Raw genomic sequence first — 18,159 nt, forward strand, 5'->3', positions numbered from 1 at the left:
CTGCATTTAGTGTTCTACTTCTGCTCGCCAGATCAAGTCAAGTTAATTTTGTCCTTTAATCTTTGGGTTGAATCCATTATTTAATATTCAAAATGACCGCCATTCGCAACATGAATGAGTTCTACAAACGCCTGGACGCGTCGGACCGTAAGTTGGTCGTACTTGACTTTTATGCCACTTGGTGCGGCCCGTGCCAGGAAATGGACAGCGTGGTAAAATCGCTGGCCCGCAAATATGGCAGCCGGGTGGACATAATGAAAATAAATGTGGATCGATTTGAGGAGCTGATGGATATGTACAATGTGCGCAGCATGCCAACATTTGTGTTCATCAAGAACAATCGCAAGATGAGCCGCATGACTGGCGCCGACGAGTACAAGCTAAAGCAAATGATTTACAAACTCTGCGACTAATGTGCGAGAAGGAGAGTGAGAGGGACAGAGAGGGCGAGCGGTGAACGACGCAGGCGTCGCCATTTTGTCTAGAAAGCTAGAGCTGCGCAAATCTCTTTTATTATATGTATTATTATGCGTGTATATGTAAGATGTAACTTTGTAATACGTGATTGTAATTGTCAGCCATTTTTGTGTGATTTTGCATGCTCGAACATAACCTCAAATACAGACTTGATATAATTTTAATACACATGTAATAGCTTTTTAAGGTTAAGCACGACTGAATGTTCAATAAACCAAGCTAAATGTGATTTAGTCGTAACCAGATCGCAGTAGGTGTGTGTTTTTTATTCTACAGGCTTGAATCTACTACGGCAGGGAGGCATTCAGTAAAATCATTTTCGTTCCAGCAACATTCAACAAACAATCATTTTTTTTTTTTTAGGTAACGTACAAAATTTTAAAGTGCAACAAAAAGCGGAAAAAAAATATCTATTCGTCCTAATTGTCGCGAAATATATATATATATATATATACACACATACAACCACATACAAATACCCACGCACGCATCTATATACTGCATACATATATAGATACATACAATTCATTACATTCCAATTTGGTGAACCGAAACTTCTGCTTTGTCGATCGCATTAAGTGGCAGAGTGGGCCAATCGATTGCAAAAGAGAAGGAAGAGAGAGAGAGAAGATGTCGTACCAAATCAAGCGCACGCCCTACTTTCGGCGCATGTTCAACAATAGCCGTCGCAATGGGCAGCTGCAGCGGCTGCGGGAGGAATACGAGCGCATCCAGGAGTTCAACGATCGCACCATCGAGCTGAAGATGCGCCAGGTGCGCCTGAAGCGTTTGTTCCGTGAAATCGAGGATATCAATGAGTCACCTAGCACGTCGGCTGCCCAGCAGCGTCGGTTAGCGGCGCTGGTGCCGCTGACGCCGGAGGCGGTGCAGGCGCAGCAGCGTCGCGAGCGCCTCGATGCGCTGGAGCGTGCCCGCGAGCTGGGCCAGGAAATCTCGCGGCACAACGCCCAATTGGTGGAGACCGGCGCTGGCTACTTTTTGCGCAGCGAACTGCGACTGACGGCGAAAATGCGAGCAGCGGACCAGGCGCGGCGCGAGGCACAGGAGCGGCGTCTGCGGGCCGCACGTCGCATTAGCTACGGCAATGCCCAGTCCCGTTCGAACATTGAACGGATCACGCAGCGGCAGCAGCGGCGCCTGGTCACAAACGATACGCCGGCCACAACGCTAATGGTCGATGCCAGGCAGCAGGTGGCACAGCTGCCGATGCAGCCGGCCACCAGCCAAAGTCAATTGCATCCGGATCTGGTGAAGCGGGCCATGCTGCGGCAACGTCTGCAATATGGCAACTCGCGGTCCACCAACAACATGATGCGCAGCCAGTTGGCAGCGGCGCAGCGTGTGATAGGCTGTATCTCGGGGACGGACACGGTCAGCGATGATCTCGAGCAAATGGAAATCCAGCGCCATCACGAAGAGCAGCTACAGCTGGAGCAGCAGCGCAGGCTGCAGCGCATCGATCCGCAGCAGTTGCATCTGCAGGAGGAGCACCAGCGGCAGCTGCGCCAGCATATGTATATGCAAGAGCTGCAGCAGCAGCAGCAACAGCAAGAGCAAGAGCAGCAGCAGCTAGAGCATCAAGAGCAGCCAGAGGAACAACAGCTGACGAACCAGTCATTGAGCATTCTGGAGCTGTCATCCAGTGTGAGTGGCTGCAATCAGAAGGTCAACACCAACAACCTGATCAACAATCACCTGATGAGCATCAAGGACAACGATATCGATGATAGCAACAAGGACAGCACCATTAATCTTACTAACGAGAGCAGCAACAACATCAACGACAGCAGCAACAACAATATACTCAACAGCAGCAGCAACTACAAGGAAATCAACAACATGGACTCTGAGCTGGAGATGCACACGGCCATGCTGCCGCCCACAGAGCGGGAATCTGTGCAGCTATTGGACCAGCACGGCGACAACAGAATCAACTTTGATGATGTGCCAACAACAAGCCAGCATGCGCAAAGATCTGTGGATGCAACCACAACTGTTGCCGCCTATCAGCCGCCATTGGCCGATAATGGAGCGACATCGAATCATGCAGCGCGGCGCTGGCATCGCATCTCATTGATGGTGCCCTGGATCAAGGTGTTGCACGAGCGTCCCAGCCAAGTGGCAACGGTGTTGCCGCCGCACAACCTGACCATTGCCATTAGCACTGACCTGAGCACTCTTCACAATGATGATAACAATAACAATACGAATAATGCTAATGCTATCAGCAATACTATCAACGACAATCACAATAATAACGACATCAATCAAGATCAAGATACTAGTTGTAGCAATATCAGCTCAGCATTGGCAGTGGCCGACAGTGATAACTTCGAGAGTATCTGTGGACCATCGCTAATGCAAGAGGACTTGATACAGATCATGGAACTGGACGATGACGGCCATGTGCCCACAATGCATGTCATGCATCACGCATTTAAGTAATTTCAAATTCTCAGTAAGCTCTGCCCCCAAGAAAAAGATCAAGCCAATTCATCTAAATTCAACAGTCCCATCAAATAATACCATCCGCAAGTTCCAATCATTTCGTGGATTGACTGAGTAAGTGCTAAATTATCAGTCTGCATTGCGTTTACCTTCATTCCACATCTAATTGATGTTTGTGCCATCTCTAATGGAAGCTTATGTACCTTTACCTTTTTAAGCGAAGCTTCCATCTCTAGTTAACTGTTATGCTACTTACTTAATTTCTAATTGAAGCTGCGTACACTCTTGTACCATCTCTAATTTACATTTTTGCATTGCTTATTTCCATCTCTAATGGAAGCTTCTTCCACTTAATCCATTACTAGCTTACATATATGTACATATATACATGTACATGTACATGTATATGTATATCTGGAAAGTAATTTATTTCCTATTTATAATTAAATTCCCTTACTTTCAGGCATTCCATTGAACGGAACCGGATGGATCTTATCCCAATATCCCAATGATCGGCCAATAAACAAGTTATTTTTGTATGGCATACTTCTGGATTACTTAAGATATCAATATATCTATATAATATACAAACATACATAGATATACGTGTATATGCCTGACGTTCATGCCCAACTGCATTTTCCTTGCAGGCACACACAGTTCCTGTTCCGACATAAACAACGAGATGCCTTATTGGCTCCGCGGATACTTTGGTTATCTATAGATGTATACATACATATATGTATATGTACATATATATGTTTGTTTACTGTTTCCCTTTTGGTAATCACATATATATGTATGTATGTATGTGTATGCATCATTTTATTTTGTTGTCGCCCACTGGATAATGTTATAGCGCCCTCCAAGCGCCTCCTACAACGCCTACGCCCTGAAAAAGAAAAGCGAATCAACTAACAATCGACGATAATATGCAGAAAATTGTTTGCAACATTACAAAATACGGAATACGCGCGTATAGCCTATATATATATAGACTTTGAATACGTGCATTTACATACGGTCTCCCTCACTCTATATTTATATATATATATATATACAATTCGATCCATTTGCTTTCAGTTGTATTAGTTAAGAATCAAATATTTATTTGTAAAATAAATTAAAAGTCGAAACGAAATCACGAAACAAAACATAAGTAAATTAAAAAGTCCTTCAGTTGTCTTTTATTGGTTAAGGTTAAGAATGGGGATTAAGTAAATATGTTAAGTCGTAGTTTAGTAACAGGAGTATAGTTACATATATTAATATTAGATTTAAGTTTAGCATCATATATATTCATTATATAATCGCTTCACGAATGTATCAAACATGCAAGTTTGTCAGTTTAAAAACTTATTCCATAAGTTGTAGGGTTGATTTTGTAGTTAAACTGACAGCTCATCTGAATCGTTGGCTACATTGTTATTTGATTGCTCCACGTGATTCTGTTTCTCCTCTTTTATCTTCTCGTTAGAGTCATCGACTACCTTACGCCAGCATAATTCCTCGCACTTGAATTTGGAGAGCCACTCGGTCAAGGCCTTCTGTAGGTCATGACGAAACGGATTAACCATTTTCGGCATCTCGAACTGCTGAAAGAATGTCGGCATATAGATAATATTATCGAACTGCTCCTCAAATTCCTCCGATGGCTGGAACACGTCTGTCTCCAACATGTCAAAGCTGGGAAAGAGAGAGAGAGAGAGAGTGCGAATGAGTTTATTGGCATTTGATCAGTTAGTGCATAAAGATGGGCAACGTACGTGGGAAGGCGCTCGCGTAAATAACGCAAACGACGACCGCAATTCTCGGCACGCATTTCGGCGCTATAGTTCTGACTGCGTCCGGCCAGCTGGGCCTCGATCAATAAGTCGCTAATGGTGGTACTACCAGTGTATATATTGACGAATAAAATGCAATCGCCATGATCGATATCCTTGATGGTTGCATGCAAGGGTTCGTTATTGACAAGCTCTCGGAACTTCAATGTAGCAGCTGCCGGCCAGTGGAGATCCAGCGGATATACATCGGTTAGGGTGCCACGCATCAGGAGCGGCGGATGTTCGGTAAAACGGATATGCATAAAAAACAAATCTTTGGCACGCGCCTCCAAAACCCTGCCATAGTCCACCAAATAGACCTTCACGCCCTCATCATTCGGCTCCGGTTCACGGATAATGCGTGCACGACGCCAGGTGAACTGATTGTATGCGGCGCAAAGGTAGCCGCGCTTAAAGAAATATTTGGGCAGTTGCCAAGTAGCACGACGAAGTGGATTATAAAACTTGCTGCACATAGAAAGAGGGAAATGCAAATTAGTTAAGAGCAGTAGCAGAGAGTGAATGTGAGCCAAGGACTCGATTGATTACGTTAGCTGAAAACTTAGGTGACCCAGCAAATTAATATCGTAGGGGCCCTCAGCAATATGGAACCAGAACTGAAAGGGGCTGTAGGCCTGAAATATACATGTATATATGAGAAGGGATTCAAAAAGATTAACTTTAACATAAGCCTCAGCTTTTGTTGATATCTATTGGCATAGATCAAGATATCCTGATTGTTTCATATATTTTTCATTACCTCGGTCACATGTATCTTGAGCATGTCGCCCAACTTAAAGTTACTCCAAATTTGGGGTCTGGACAACTCAGTGCCAAGGCAAACGGCTTGACTGGGTTTGTCCACGTTGAAGACTTCATCAGACTAGGGATACAGAAAAGAGGAAAGGAACATTAGTTATTATTCACGAGCTACTTAATTATAGCATACCACTGCAAAACGTGGCACTGCCGCACGTGCTTCTACAAGATGCATAAAATTATTCATTTGGTTCTCGGCGTTCGGCTCTTCAGAGTTGTTTACATCTTCTTGTTCTTCTTTCGGTTCTTCGTCCATTTCATCGGCATGAAAGGGATTAGTGTGGGCTGTCGTTGAATCGGGCTCCACTTCTGCATCACTGTCCATCATCACGCCGGTCAAAGGCGACTTTTTCTCATAGTTCTCCGCTTCTTTTTCTTCATTTTCTTCATCCGATTCTTCCTCTGCCTCTTCTTCGGTTTCTTCTTCGGTTTCTTCTTCGGCTTCTTCTTCGGCTTCTTCTTCACCTTCTTCTTCGACTTCTTCAAGCTCTTCCTCTGTTTCCCCCATTTCGTGATCTGTCTCCTCACTTTGCATATCTGATTCAGATGGCATCACTATCGGCATCACGGTATGGCTATCTATAGTGCTCAACCATGCCTGCAGATGATTGTATGTGCTACCTGGCGACGGCAACAATTCTACATCTGCGCTCAGCTTTTCATCTTCGTCTTCGCTACTTTCTTCGGCTGACGATGCACTGCTGCTCATTACGCTCACTTCAATTCTTCCTACATTCGCCGAAGCTCCAGCCATATTCACATCCTGATTTAAGGTTTTGTAGATATGGCCAGCGGCTTTTAGCTGACGAGCTAGCACGGCGGCACTAATAAGGTCATTTTCTGGAATCTGCAATTTATATACATATACATATAGATATATGTATATATATATATATATATATAATAACGTACATATATAAAAATGGTATACATTAAAATGCTATACATTATTTTATCAATATGAAAGCAAGCCCAATATGAGGCTATGTTGCAAGTGCTTCATATTACACATTCAAAAGATAACGGAATTTTACTTATGTATACATATGCAATTTAGCTTACCACAACGTCATATGCTGCCTTTTTAGAAAATTCATTCGCACGAATAATAATTTTCGATTCATTTGAGGCTGCATACTTCATTTCGTCCTCAGTACCATTAGAGTCAGCCATATTTAAATCGGTATCACTATCTGCTTTAGAAGACATAATTAAGTTTTTTATTCCCCAGATTCCTTTGTTAGCAAGGCGCGCACGTTCAGAGAAAGCAAAAAATAACTGTAAATGTCATAGCTTAAAATCAAAAAGGGTGGCAGCACGGCAAGTTTCACTTGCTATTTGCCAGGTGGCAGCGTTGGTTATGAAACTAACCGATTAACTAAAATTATGTCGATTTTTTCGTTTATACAGTTTATTATTAATATTTACCTATTCTAACATATAAAATTACACGGGTATACTTTATAAATTATTGACTTTTGCAATGTAGCTTTTATAAACTGGCTAAAATAGTGACCGGTCGCTATTTATCGATACCTTTATTGTAAAATAGTTGTGACTATCGTGATATTTTAAAACTCACATACGGGTGACCTGTTATTGCTCATCCCTACATCGGCCATTTGTTTACGGCACGTGTTGGTGGCAAAAACAGTTTTCAAAAAAATCACAAAAATGGACAGCGAGGCAGATGACTATGAGGCCACCGGCTCTGAGCAGGAGTACGATGAGGATGAACGTGAAATATTGAATGATCTGCGTAAAGAGCGAAAGAAGAAGGCAGACCAGCTAAAAAATCAAAAACTGGATGTTCTGTCGTTCAGTGATAGCGACGATCATGAAGAGGATGAGGATGTTGTGGGTAACCTAATGCGTGACAGCGACATTGAAGGGGCCGAGGATGACGATGGCGATCTGCCGGATACCATGGACTGGGGCACCAATAAGAAAGCCTACTACAATACAGATTTCGTGGATCCCGACTACAGCAGTTACACGGCCCAAGAGGAGGACATGGCCAAGGCCGAGGAGGAGGAGGCCAAAAAGATACAGCTGCGTCTGGCCAAGCAATTAACGGAGGCCGATTTCAAGCTAGATGATGTGGCGGTGCCGGTCGATGATAAGAATAAAGACGTCACCGTAAAGAGTATCACAGTCACGAGAGATCTGAAAGGCCTAACGGAACGCGAGCGTCTGCAACTGCTGCAAAAAGACTCGCCTGAGTTTGTTGGCCTCACACAAGACTTTCAGCAACATCTGAGCGAAGTGCAACAGCTGACGGCGCCAGTTCTGAACTATGTGCGCAATCATCAGGTGCCCATGGTGCCGGCCCTGCAGTTCGCTCTGCTGTATCAGAATGTTCTGCTCACCCATTGCTCAAACGTCTCGTTCTACCTCCTGCTGAAAGCCAAACGCAGCAGCATCAAATACCATCCGGTGGTCAAGCGGCTGGTGCAGCTCAAGCAGCTACGCGAACAGTTGGCGCCACGCTACGAGGAGTACATACGACCGCAGCTAGAGGCGCTGCTGGAGCGCATACAGGACGGCGATGCGTTCACCGTGCTGGATCCAGCACAGCGCAAACCCAAGCTGCAAACAGTCAGCAAATACAATGGCACAGGGACAACAAATGCCAGAATTGACAAGGAGCCGCATGATGAGGACAATACTGATGCTGAAAGTGATAATGAGGATGCTGATGCTATTGCCGTTGGTGATGATGATGAAGATATGGATGAGGAGGAGCGGATGCTGGAGAAGGCGCTTCAGGAAGAGAACGAGCGGCGTGGCATTACCTATCAAATGGCCAAGAACAAGGGCCTGACGCCGGCTCGCAAAAAGGAGCTGCGCAATCCGCGCGTCAAGCATCGCGGCAAATACCGCAAGGCGCTCATCCGTCGCAAGGGAGCAGTGCGCAGCGTACGCAAGGAGACCAAAAGATACGGCGGCGAAATATCGGGCATCAAGGCCACCGTCACCAAGAGTATCAAATTCAAAACGTAATCCACAGTTCATCCTTAGGCTATGTAAGACAAAAATATATTCAATTCTTGTTCCACCATTCAAATGCTCAAATGCTTTTGTTGTTATGTTCATCAAATTTATTCAATTAGTTCACACAAGGTCGCCAGTTGCATTACATAACACGGGTGTACAGTGTACATATATATAGACATGTATATATATCCTTTCAATTATATATAGACATCTATATACATTTTTGTATTTAAGTCTAGTTGCCAAATTGCAAATTTGTTTTTCCTTTCTCCATTGATAACAAAAAATATGTAAAGGGGAACAGCATGCACCGCAGCTGCTTCATGTGTTTTCTTCAGGTTTATCGTTTTCATCTTTGTTTTGGGGGATTCTCAGGAATCGAGTTATAGCTAACTTATCATACTATAAAAAACATCAATTGCTTATGTTAAGCTTAAATATTAAAGAGCTTGCGAAAGTCATCGTTGCTCTTTGGGGCAATTGGCACAGCCGTCAATGGCTGCTCTGCCGTCTCCTTGCCACTGTCATTCCCATTCCCATTATCATTGCCATTGGCGTTGGCATTGGCATTGTTGCCATTGGCCGTATCGTTTGTACTGCTAACAGCTGCATCGTCGTCTAGTTCGAGCTTCTTGCGACGCTTCACCTCATTGAGGACGAGGCGTGTGGGTATCAGCGACGTTTGAATGCGACGTTTCTCTGGCTTCCTTTTATCACCGGCAGCACCGGCTGCCGCCACGCCCGAGGATGTAGACGGCCCTGTGGGTAGCTTCGGTGGCGGATTGGAAATGGCAACCTCAATCTAAATCCAAATTCAAATTAGCATATGTTCTCTAAGCTGAATAAATGTTAGGTCTTACGTTTTGGCCGCCAATCTCTATGCCATTGCCGCCGATGACCGCGTTTTGCGCATCCTGCTCCTTCTCAAACTCAACGTAGGCAATGCCCTTGAATTTTTGATTGCTACTAGAATAGAACATATTTAACATAATTGAGTTTGTAAATCTTGACTGCACTTACGGTCTGTAGACCAAGCGCACATCCTTGATCACGCCAAAGCTTTCGAATGCATTGATTAAATCCTCTTTGGTACATTGGGGATATAGATTTTTTACAAATATCTTATTCGTTTCCATATTTGCTGCAAGAGAACGAGGGAGAGAGAGACAGGGTATGATAGATAGAAAGAGAGGGAGAGAGAGAGAGAGAGAGAGGGAGCATTTTGTGGATTTATAAAACTTACGTGAATACTTAAAATTAGATTCTTTTGCCTCTTTTGCTGGGGAGCTTGATGGCATTGTCTTCTTGGCAGCCGGCAACGGCTTCTTGGACGATTTGATGGCCGGCTTCCTTTCCGGCTTTTGGTATGCTGGCATTCGCCTAGTATTTGGCTGTTGCCAGGCTGGTTGACGCTTGTAGCTCTCCGCTTGCTCCATGTACGCCTCGCAGTATTTCTGGCACTCGGCTATCGACTCATAGTTGCCAAAGCAGCGCTCGTGGCGACGATAGAATTCCACTATGACCTGCACTTCTGGTGTCATAGAGAGCGCCTCCAAGGCCTGCCTGAACACAATGGACACTTTCTCCCTCTTATTGTATTCGATCTCCATTTGGGCATAGGCGACCCACAGATGGGCCTTGACGCTGTTGCCCGGATAGCCTATGATCACATCGATTGTAATGTTAATTTGATATCAATAGATATTTCATGCAACTCACTGAAAATCTCACACCAGATGGAGGCTCCATTATCGGGCGATTTTAGCTTCGCGTACTCCACCTGAGCCCAAAGCTGCAGCACCTCGAAGCAGGTGTCTGCCAGGTCGCCGTAGATTTCAGATAAACGATCCCACACCTCGCGGAAGGTGTTGCGCAACTGCTTGACCTGTGGAGCATTAGATTTAATACACATTTCACAAAAATATATGCTGTTCTATCGATAGCCACCTCTAGCTCGTTGTTGACGTCGGTGTGACGCACGCGGTAGGCCAAGTAGTCTAGCTGCAGCTCCACATTCATTTCCATATGCGGCTCGAGCCGTTGCAGCTGGCGCTTAATCTCCGACTCCACTTGCTCCGTATTGAGTATGCTTTGCTCTAGTAGCTCCAAATACTTGTGATTGATCGCAATTGTTGGGTTTATCTGCAGCACACGGTTGATCAGCTCCATGGGCTTGCACTTCAAATAGCCATCGCATATGGCTGTGTGGTACATGTCTTCCGATTCCGGCTCTTTGGGCTTCTCCATATAGGCTATATAGTCCAGCCACAAGCGACTGTCATTGGGATATTTGGCGACGCAACGCTCGTATATCAATTTGGTCAGGGTGCATTTCATATTTGTGCTGAGCGACAAAGTTTCGGCCCTCAGCAGGTAGTTCTCCTGCAGCCAGGACGAGTTCTCTGCATTGCTTTTCAACTTCTGTTTGAACTCGTCAATTAGCTCTGCAATCGGCTCCATTTGATCCTGGTCGTAGTGCCAGGCCACGCAATTGGCGCTCAATGTTTGCTCAATCATTTCAATACCGTCTTTTTCTTCCAAAGATGCGACAAATCGGCGTGCTTCCTCAACGAAATCAATGCGTTCTAAGCCATAATCGGCCAGAATCTTTGCCCACATCTGCAGATGATCTGCGAGTGACTGTTCCATCAAGCTTTTGACAACAAATTCAGCCAGTTGGTCATCTGATTCATATGGAGTAGAGTAGGAGGTTGTTTATTTAACCTACTACCGCACATTTTCGACTTACCATAGAAGCTGGCCAAGGCCAGGCTGCATTTTGTCTTAAAGACCTCCCACTCTGCCGGCGTCTGAGTGACCACCTTTAGAGCCTTGAGATAACGAAGCCATATATGCGACGGCACAGTTGAAAATTTCTGGAACTCATTGATGGCCACTTCAATCTTTTCAAAGATATTTAATTTGCTGCAGGCGAGAGTACAGTTTAGCTGGAATCTAACAATGATATGATGCAAATGCGAACTTACAAGGCCGTGGTACATAATTCCACATAATGCCTATATTTTTTTTTGGTTATGCTCAATATGGCAGAAAACTCTTCGTCCAGCATTTGGTCATCGTGCGAATCGCTGGTGCCGACCAGTGAACTCAGGACACTCACTTCGCTCTCAGAATCGGAGGGCGCTTCACAGTCGCTATTATCTCCGACGCTCGAATCTGAGCTTATTTCGATTGGCTGCTCGTTTACGATATTGTCGCCAGCTGAAGCTTTCGGCTGAAAATGAATCAAACAATTAATTTCAATATTGGCACTTACAATATTCCGTAGCATTGACTTACATCAGCTCCACTGGACATTTTTTATTTAATATATTGTCTATTTGTACTGATCAAAATGAAGAAATTATTTATTTGTTTTAGTTTTAATGCAAAACTAAATTTTTGTTGTACTGAACGTGACGCCAGCTAGAGATGTGCTACAAGCTGTCACCGACATTTAGTAAATGAGCTTTTATCGATGTTTTAAGCTGTTACAGCTTCGAAAGCCAGTTTAAAAATGCAATACATTGTCATCAATCGCACTATTCAAAATGTCGAGAAATCAATATTCACATCGATATACAACTGATGAGTAGCAAATTTGTAGATTTGTAGTATTAGCATTAGTGTTTTGAAGTTGTCCTTACATTATGGCTGGTTGACAGCACTGGCAAGATCGTGCACAAATATCGGTTATCGATGAGTATTCTGTCTGCAGCCGTGACTTTTGCGCCTATGCTTCCCGCCAAAAATACATTTGCATTCGGCGTGCGACAGCAATTGCGCTTGCGAATCGTCTTCTTGTTATTCATTGTTAAAATATTGTTTGAAAATGGCACACGACGCGGAGCAGTACATAAAAGATATACAGCGCGAGTATGTGGACTTTCTGGACGACGAAGAGGATCAGGGCATCTATGCCGGTCATGTTAAGGACATGATTGCGGAGAAGAGCAAACGTCTGATCGTGAATATCAACGATCTAAAGCGCAAAAACCAACAGCGCGCATTGGGCCTGCTGAACAACGCCTCCGACGAGCAGCTGGCATTCGGGCGGGCACTCAAGGAATATGTCTCGACTGTGGATCCCAGCTATGCCAAGCAGCACGAAGACTTCTTCGTGGGCTTCGAGGGCTGCTTTGGCAATCGTCATGTTACTCCTCGCTCCCTCACGTCCATCTACTTGGGCAATCTGGTTTGCGTGGAGGGCATTGTCACGAAGGTCTCCCTCATACATCCGAAGGTGGTGCGCAGCGTCCACTATTGTCCAGTCACACGGAAAGTGCTAGAGCGTAAATATACAGATCTCACCTCGTTCGAGGCGGTGCCCTCGAGCGCCGTCTATCCCACAAAGGACGACGATGGCAATCTGCTGGAAACCGAGTTCGGTCTGTCTGTCTATAAGGATCATCAGACGCTAACCATACAGGAGATGCCGGAGAAGGCGCCAGCCGGCCAATTGCCACGCTCTGTGGACATCGTTTGTGATGATGATTTGGTGGACCGCTGCAAACCCGGTGATCGCGTCCAGATCGTTGGCAACTACCGCTGCCTGCCGGGCAAACATGGCGGCTACACCTCGGGCACCTTCCGCACCGTCCTGCTGGCCAACAACATATCGTTGTTGAGCAAGGAGAGCAATCTGGACATCTCCCGTGAGGACATTATGCTCTGCAAGAAGCTGGCCAAGAACAATGACATCTTCGAGCTGCTCAGCAAGAGTCTGGCGCCCTCCATCCACGGCCACACGTTCGTCAAGCAGGCCATTCTCTGCCTGCTGCTCGGCGGCGTCGAGAAGGTGCTGCCCAATGGCACACGACTGCGTGGCGACATCAATATCCTGCTCATTGGTGATCCCTCGGTGGCGAAGTCGCAGCTGCTCCGCTATGTGCTCAATACGGCACCGCGTGCCATTCCAACCACTGGACGCGGTTCCAGCGGCGTCGGCTTGACGGCAGCGGTGACCACGGATCAGGAGACGGGCGAAAGACGCTTGGAGGCGGGCGCCATGGTGCTCGCCGATCGCGGTGTCGTCTGCATCGATGAATTCGACAAGATGAGCGACATCGATCGCACAGCCATACACGAGGTGATGGAACAGGGTCGCGTCACCATCTCAAAGGCTGGAATCCATGCCTCGCTCAATGCGCGCTGCTCGGTGCTGGCCGCCGCCAATCCGGTCTACGGGCGTGTAAGTATACCTCGAGAGGGTAACCATATGAGGGCATATTTCATCAATCCGAATCCTCTTGCAGTATGATCAGTATAAGACGCCCATGGAGAACATTGGATTGCAGGACTCCTTGCTGTCCCGTTTCGATCTGCTGTTCGTCATGCTGGATGTCATTGACAGCGATGTGGATCAAATGATATCCGATCATGTGGTCCGCATGCATCGCTATCGTAACCCGAAGGAGGCGGACGGCGAGCCCCTCACCATGGGCAGCTCCTATGCCGATTCTCTGGCCTTTGTCTCCAACACAGAGCAGGTAAGAGCAGCATCCTACACTCTCATAGTCGAACATCAGTTCATATAATCGCATCTTGCAGAAGAAGGAAACGGAGCTGTATGAGAAATATGATGCACTGTTGCACGGCAAGTCAAGGAAGCGCCATGAGAAGATCCTGTCCGTGGAGTTTATGCGCAAATACATTCACATTGCCAAGTGCATGAAACCCAAGCTGACGGAGCAGGCGTGCGAGGCGATTGCCAATGAGTACTCGCGCCTGCGCTCCCAGGAGGCAGTCGAGTCGGATGTGGCACGCACACAGCCGATTACGGCGCGTACGCTGGAGACATTGATTCGTTTGTCCACGGCGCATGCGCGCGCTCGCATGTCCAAGACGGTGACCATGGAGGATGCCCATGCGGCCATTGAGCTGGTGCAGTACGCCTACTTCAAGAAGGTCCTGGAGAAGGAGCGCCCCAACAAGCGACGTCGCAATGGCAACGGCTCCTCCGACGAGGAGGAGGAGGAGGAAGAGAATACCACTGCTACTGCAAATACAGCAACACCCTCGCGTCGTCCCAAACGCACACGCACCGAACCCGATCCAACCATCGACAGCGACGAGGAGATTGAGCCGCCCCAGCCGGATGCGGGTGATTTGACGCGTCGCGAGACCCGTCGCTCCTTGCCATTGCGTCAGCACAGCGAAACCACTGGCACAGAGTCGGCTAGCCAGGCCAGCTCGGAGCCCACAACAGCCACGCCCGCCAGCATCAGTGATGCACGACTTGGCGTCTTCAAGAACAGCCTGCAGCGTCTGTTCCGCGAGGCACGCGAGCAGAGCCTCACGCTGCAGCGCATCACGACGGCGATCAATGAGAACAACGCGGAACCCTTCACGGCCGGCGAGGTGGATGCGGCCATGCACCGGATGACCGAGGACAACCAGATAATGCTCGCTGACGACATTGTCTTTCTTATCTAACCATCAGCCATATCTATATATGATCATATATATCGAATGTATTCACGTTTCCAACAATCATCATTCATCTCGTTCTCCTTTGCAGCACGTACAAATTCTCTATGTCTAGCGATTAAGTCTTTTATATCATTATTTTTTTTGTTTGTTCATTCCATATTCAAAATAAAAAGTTGGCGCTCTTGTAAACAAATTCATTTAAATCAATTGCCTTAACTATTTTTTCCATTTTGCTGATTGCTCGTCTGATAAGATTTGACTATCTCTCCAGTTGGGCACGTGGAATGCTAACTGTCTGCTGGCGCTATATTGAAGCGATAGTAGACACATTCCAATTAGAACCACAGCTTTGCAATGAGTAGACTGAAGCTGTGCTGCAAGACTCCAATAAGAACTTTATATTACTTCGTATTGGAATCTCTGCTGGCAACTCTGGAATCGAATGAAATGTTATGCGAATTTAAAAACGGCAATGTTAAAACTCATATTTAATAATACTTCACAAACATCGATATATGCATATATATACACATGTACATAGATGTATATATATATATATATATATAGATATTGGACATTAATATCAATCATTTATTTTACATTAATAGGAATAATTTGCGAACGTGAGATAACTAAATCGTTGCAAATCGTTGCTTTGCTAACGGCAATTACAACATACATATATGTTTGTTTGTGTATATATATATATATATATACAATTTGAAAGTTTCTCTTTGTATTCTTTTTCGGCTTGGAAAACATTTGCGGATATGATTAGTTTGTACACAAATTCAATTTACTTAGGCGCTAAATTGGGCTTTGAGGAAAGGAACAAACAACAGGCGCACATATATCGAGATATTCAAATATATATACATACATATCTATAGCTTTTACAGTGGTGACTCCATCTCTCGTCGGAGAGTGTGTTGTGTCTTGTTTATCATTTAACAATTTATAGCCTTAATTTAAACACATAAAAATATTTAGAAAATATATAAGGTAGGGGAGTAGAGGGGAATTTGGATGCAGATGTGGATGTAGATGTGGGAGGGAACTTAGCTAATGCCCTGCACAAACGATCAAAGATTCACAACGTTCCTCAGATCGGATGGCAGCAACTCTTTCATGCATTCTATCTGCGCCCGAATCTGCCGCTGCGCGGTGTTGGCATTGCCCTCGAGCTGCGCCTTGTCGCTGTAGAGATTCAGTTTCTGTTTCAACTTGAGTATCATGTCGATTATTTCCACCTCCTGCTTGTCGTGCGCCCAGTGCTCCAGATTTGCCTCCGATAGCGCCTGCAGCTGCAGATCCTGCAGTGTGAGCTGCAGCTCTCGGTGCCGCGACTCGTACCAGCCACGGAAATTGGGCGACCGGACGAAGCGCCGATAGAGACCCTTCCAGTCGCCCTTCAGCGTGGAGGTCAATTGCGGTCCGGCTGCCTCGAGCGTGGCCAGAAAATCGTCCAGCTTGAAGGAGCTGGCATTGGGCGCCGACTTGAACGGACTGATGTCCTTCTGCAGCGGCATCAGCGAGGCCATATAGCGCTCCAGCGGTATCATAAAGCTCTGCGTCAGCTCCAGCAGATGCCGCCGAATCAGCGCCGTCTGCACATGCTCCGGCCGCTTGGTCTTGATGCCCAGCAGCACCTTCTTGATCAGCGTCTTGTCCTTCTTCAAGTACGGCTTGTACTTGGTGTGCAGTCCAGCAGTCGAGCTGTCCCCAGCTGCCGCCAGGCTGCCATTCAGGATGTTGTGATTGGTGCCGCTGGGCTGGGCGGCCTTGGCGCTCGCACTGGTCGCGTTGCGCGTGTTCTTGTGCAGCTCCTGTTGCATGTTCTTCTGCAAGCAAACAGAGAGATTAGAGTGTGGGCTGCTAGAGAGTGGGGGATGCAACTGACCTGATTATCCACCAGGCGCAGCATGTGCGGCCAATCCTTGAACAGCTTAACAAAGAACGGATTAGTCACACCCAGTATTACGGCTGGTATGGGCCGATTGTTGCACTCTTGGGTGAACTCCTTGAACTCGCTGTCGTGTATGGTGAAGTAGGGCCGTGCCTCGGCACAGTATTCCAGCGGGGCTATCAATGCAACCAGAGCCTGCACCATGTGTGAGCAGTCGGCGGGCGAGGTGCCTATCACCACAATTGGCTCCGATGTGATGACCAGCTCCCACAGCGTATACAAATGGTCGATGACATAGCTAAGGCTGTGGAACAGCTCCAGTTCGTTGACGGACGCCAGCACCTTGACGGATGTGGGCAGCTGTACCGGCTGCTCATCGATCGATGGCGGCGCCAATGCTGCTGCTGCTGCTGCAGCCGCCGCTAACTTGCGACTGCTGCTGCTGCTTGCCTTGGGTATGCATATCTGGTAGTTATACTCGAGCAGGGGCAACTTCAGCGTCTGCCCGACCATCAGTGCTGGCCACTGTCGGTTGATTTGACTGCAGGCCCGATGCAACAGCTCGTTGCCCTCCTCGAAGTACTTGGGCGCCAGCTGAGCGAGCACGTCGTAGTAGAGATTGAAGAATGGCAGTCGGGTTATTATGATCAGACTCTTTTGGAAATAGCCGCGCGGCAGATTGGGATCGCGCTTCTGGCGGAAGTAGACAAAGCCCCAATAGTGGCTGCTATCATAGCGCATGGCCGGCGCACAGTCTAAATTGTAATTTTGCAAATTGGCGGGCATTTCATGTTTTGTATGTTGAAACGCTCGCAGGCGCATATGGAACTTGGTGTCGCCCATACAGCCAGAATTGGAGTCTGGGAAAGCCATGTAGCAAATGTTGCTAACCTCCTGATCGCTGGGCATAAACTCGGCGGGATAAACGTATTCGAGAGCCTGGCCCAGGTTCAGGTCGAACGTAACGACACAAAAACAATGCACCCATTGTGATAGACGGATCCAATCATCTGGTAATTCGTTTGATACGCTTGTCGCATCGTCGTCCCCTGTCGCCTGGTGTCCATCGTTCGCGTATTGCCGTGGCCTGGCCTCTGTGTTCATGATTGGTTCAACTTGGCGAGTGTTATTGTTGTTTCACTGCATGAGGAGCTGCCTAGTTCTACTTTCACTTCCAATGTTAATGTTATTTATTTGTGCTTGGTTTGCCAGAGTTGCCATCTAATCTTTGCGATA

The 18,159-nt window shown here is 46.5% G+C and overlaps 7 protein-coding genes across 9 annotated transcripts; 4 read left to right on the forward strand and 3 right to left on the reverse strand.

Annotated features, from left to right (window-relative positions):
• Positions 1-2: 2 nt before the first annotated feature.
• On the forward strand, positions 3-727 carry LOC6585889 (thioredoxin-1). The gene has a single exon (XM_002011477.3). The coding sequence runs from the start codon at positions 93-95 to the stop codon at positions 411-413; it is 321 nt and encodes a 106-aa protein (XP_002011513.1). The 5' UTR covers positions 3-92; the 3' UTR covers positions 414-727.
• A 71-nt stretch (positions 728-798) lies between these two features.
• Positions 799-4,100, forward strand: LOC6585890 (bromodomain-containing protein DDB_G0280777). The gene is made up of 2 exons (XM_032733130.2): positions 799-3,060; positions 3,410-4,100. Exon 1 carries the CDS (start codon positions 1,108-1,110, stop codon positions 2,941-2,943), a length of 1,836 nt encoding a protein of 611 aa, XP_032589021.1. The 5' UTR covers positions 799-1,107; the 3' UTR covers positions 2,944-3,060; positions 3,410-4,100.
• Positions 4,101-4,106: 6 nt separating this feature from the next.
• On the reverse strand, positions 4,107-6,877 carry LOC6585891. Its single transcript, XM_002011479.4, has 6 exons — positions 6,651-6,877; positions 5,719-6,435; positions 5,530-5,652; positions 5,319-5,404; positions 4,713-5,237; positions 4,107-4,632 (listed from the first exon to the last, which is right to left on the reverse strand). Exons 1-6 carry the CDS (start codon positions 6,795-6,797, stop codon positions 4,335-4,337), a joined length of 1,896 nt encoding a protein of 631 aa, XP_002011515.3. The 5' UTR covers positions 6,798-6,877; the 3' UTR covers positions 4,107-4,334.
• A 308-nt stretch (positions 6,878-7,185) lies between these two features.
• Positions 7,186-8,663, forward strand: LOC6585892 (something about silencing protein 10). Its single transcript, XM_002011480.4, has one exon. It carries the CDS (start codon positions 7,263-7,265, stop codon positions 8,589-8,591), a length of 1,329 nt encoding a protein of 442 aa, XP_002011516.1. The 5' UTR covers positions 7,186-7,262; the 3' UTR covers positions 8,592-8,663.
• Positions 8,664-8,666: 3 nt separating this feature from the next.
• Positions 8,667-12,036, reverse strand: LOC6585893 (RNA-binding protein 4F). Of its 2 annotated transcripts, none has more exons than XM_015160537.3 (9): positions 11,886-12,036; positions 11,573-11,820; positions 11,335-11,510; positions 10,533-11,269; positions 10,305-10,470; positions 9,829-10,245; positions 9,606-9,726; positions 9,446-9,548; positions 8,667-9,387 (listed from the first exon to the last, which is right to left on the reverse strand). In XM_015160537.3, exons 1-9 carry the CDS (start codon positions 11,901-11,903, stop codon positions 9,019-9,021), a joined length of 2,355 nt encoding a protein of 784 aa, XP_015016023.1. In that variant the 5' UTR covers positions 11,904-12,036; the 3' UTR covers positions 8,667-9,018. The 2 variants fall into 2 exon arrangements, with proteins under 2 accessions (XP_015016023.1, XP_002011517.1); XM_002011481.4 differs by having other exon boundaries at positions 9,446-9,551; positions 11,886-12,035.
• Positions 12,037-12,311: 275 nt separating this feature from the next.
• On the forward strand, positions 12,312-15,210 carry LOC6585894 (DNA replication licensing factor Mcm3). Its single transcript, XM_002011482.4, has 3 exons — positions 12,312-13,776; positions 13,841-14,074; positions 14,136-15,210. The coding sequence occupies exons 1-3, from the start codon at positions 12,418-12,420 to the stop codon at positions 15,018-15,020; spliced, it is 2,478 nt and encodes an 825-aa protein (XP_002011518.1). The 5' UTR covers positions 12,312-12,417; the 3' UTR covers positions 15,021-15,210.
• A 658-nt stretch (positions 15,211-15,868) lies between these two features.
• On the reverse strand, positions 15,869-18,158 carry LOC6585895 (protein DENND6B). 2 transcript variants are annotated; one of them, XM_015160538.3, is made up of 2 exons: positions 16,918-18,158; positions 15,869-16,855 (listed from the first exon to the last, which is right to left on the reverse strand). In XM_015160538.3, exons 1-2 carry the CDS (start codon positions 18,025-18,027, stop codon positions 16,100-16,102), a joined length of 1,866 nt encoding a protein of 621 aa, XP_015016024.1. In that variant the 5' UTR covers positions 18,028-18,158; the 3' UTR covers positions 15,869-16,099. The 2 variants fall into 2 exon arrangements, with proteins under 2 accessions (XP_015016024.1, XP_002011519.1); XM_002011483.4 differs by having other exon boundaries at positions 15,869-16,858; positions 16,918-18,156.
• Position 18,159: the final 1 nt, after the last annotated feature.

Source organism: Drosophila mojavensis, unplaced genomic scaffold, assembly GCF_018153725.1.
Source record: "Drosophila mojavensis isolate 15081-1352.22 unplaced genomic scaffold, ASM1815372v1 contig_136, whole genome shotgun sequence".
Taxonomy (NCBI): Eukaryota; Metazoa; Arthropoda; class Insecta; order Diptera; family Drosophilidae; genus Drosophila; species Drosophila mojavensis.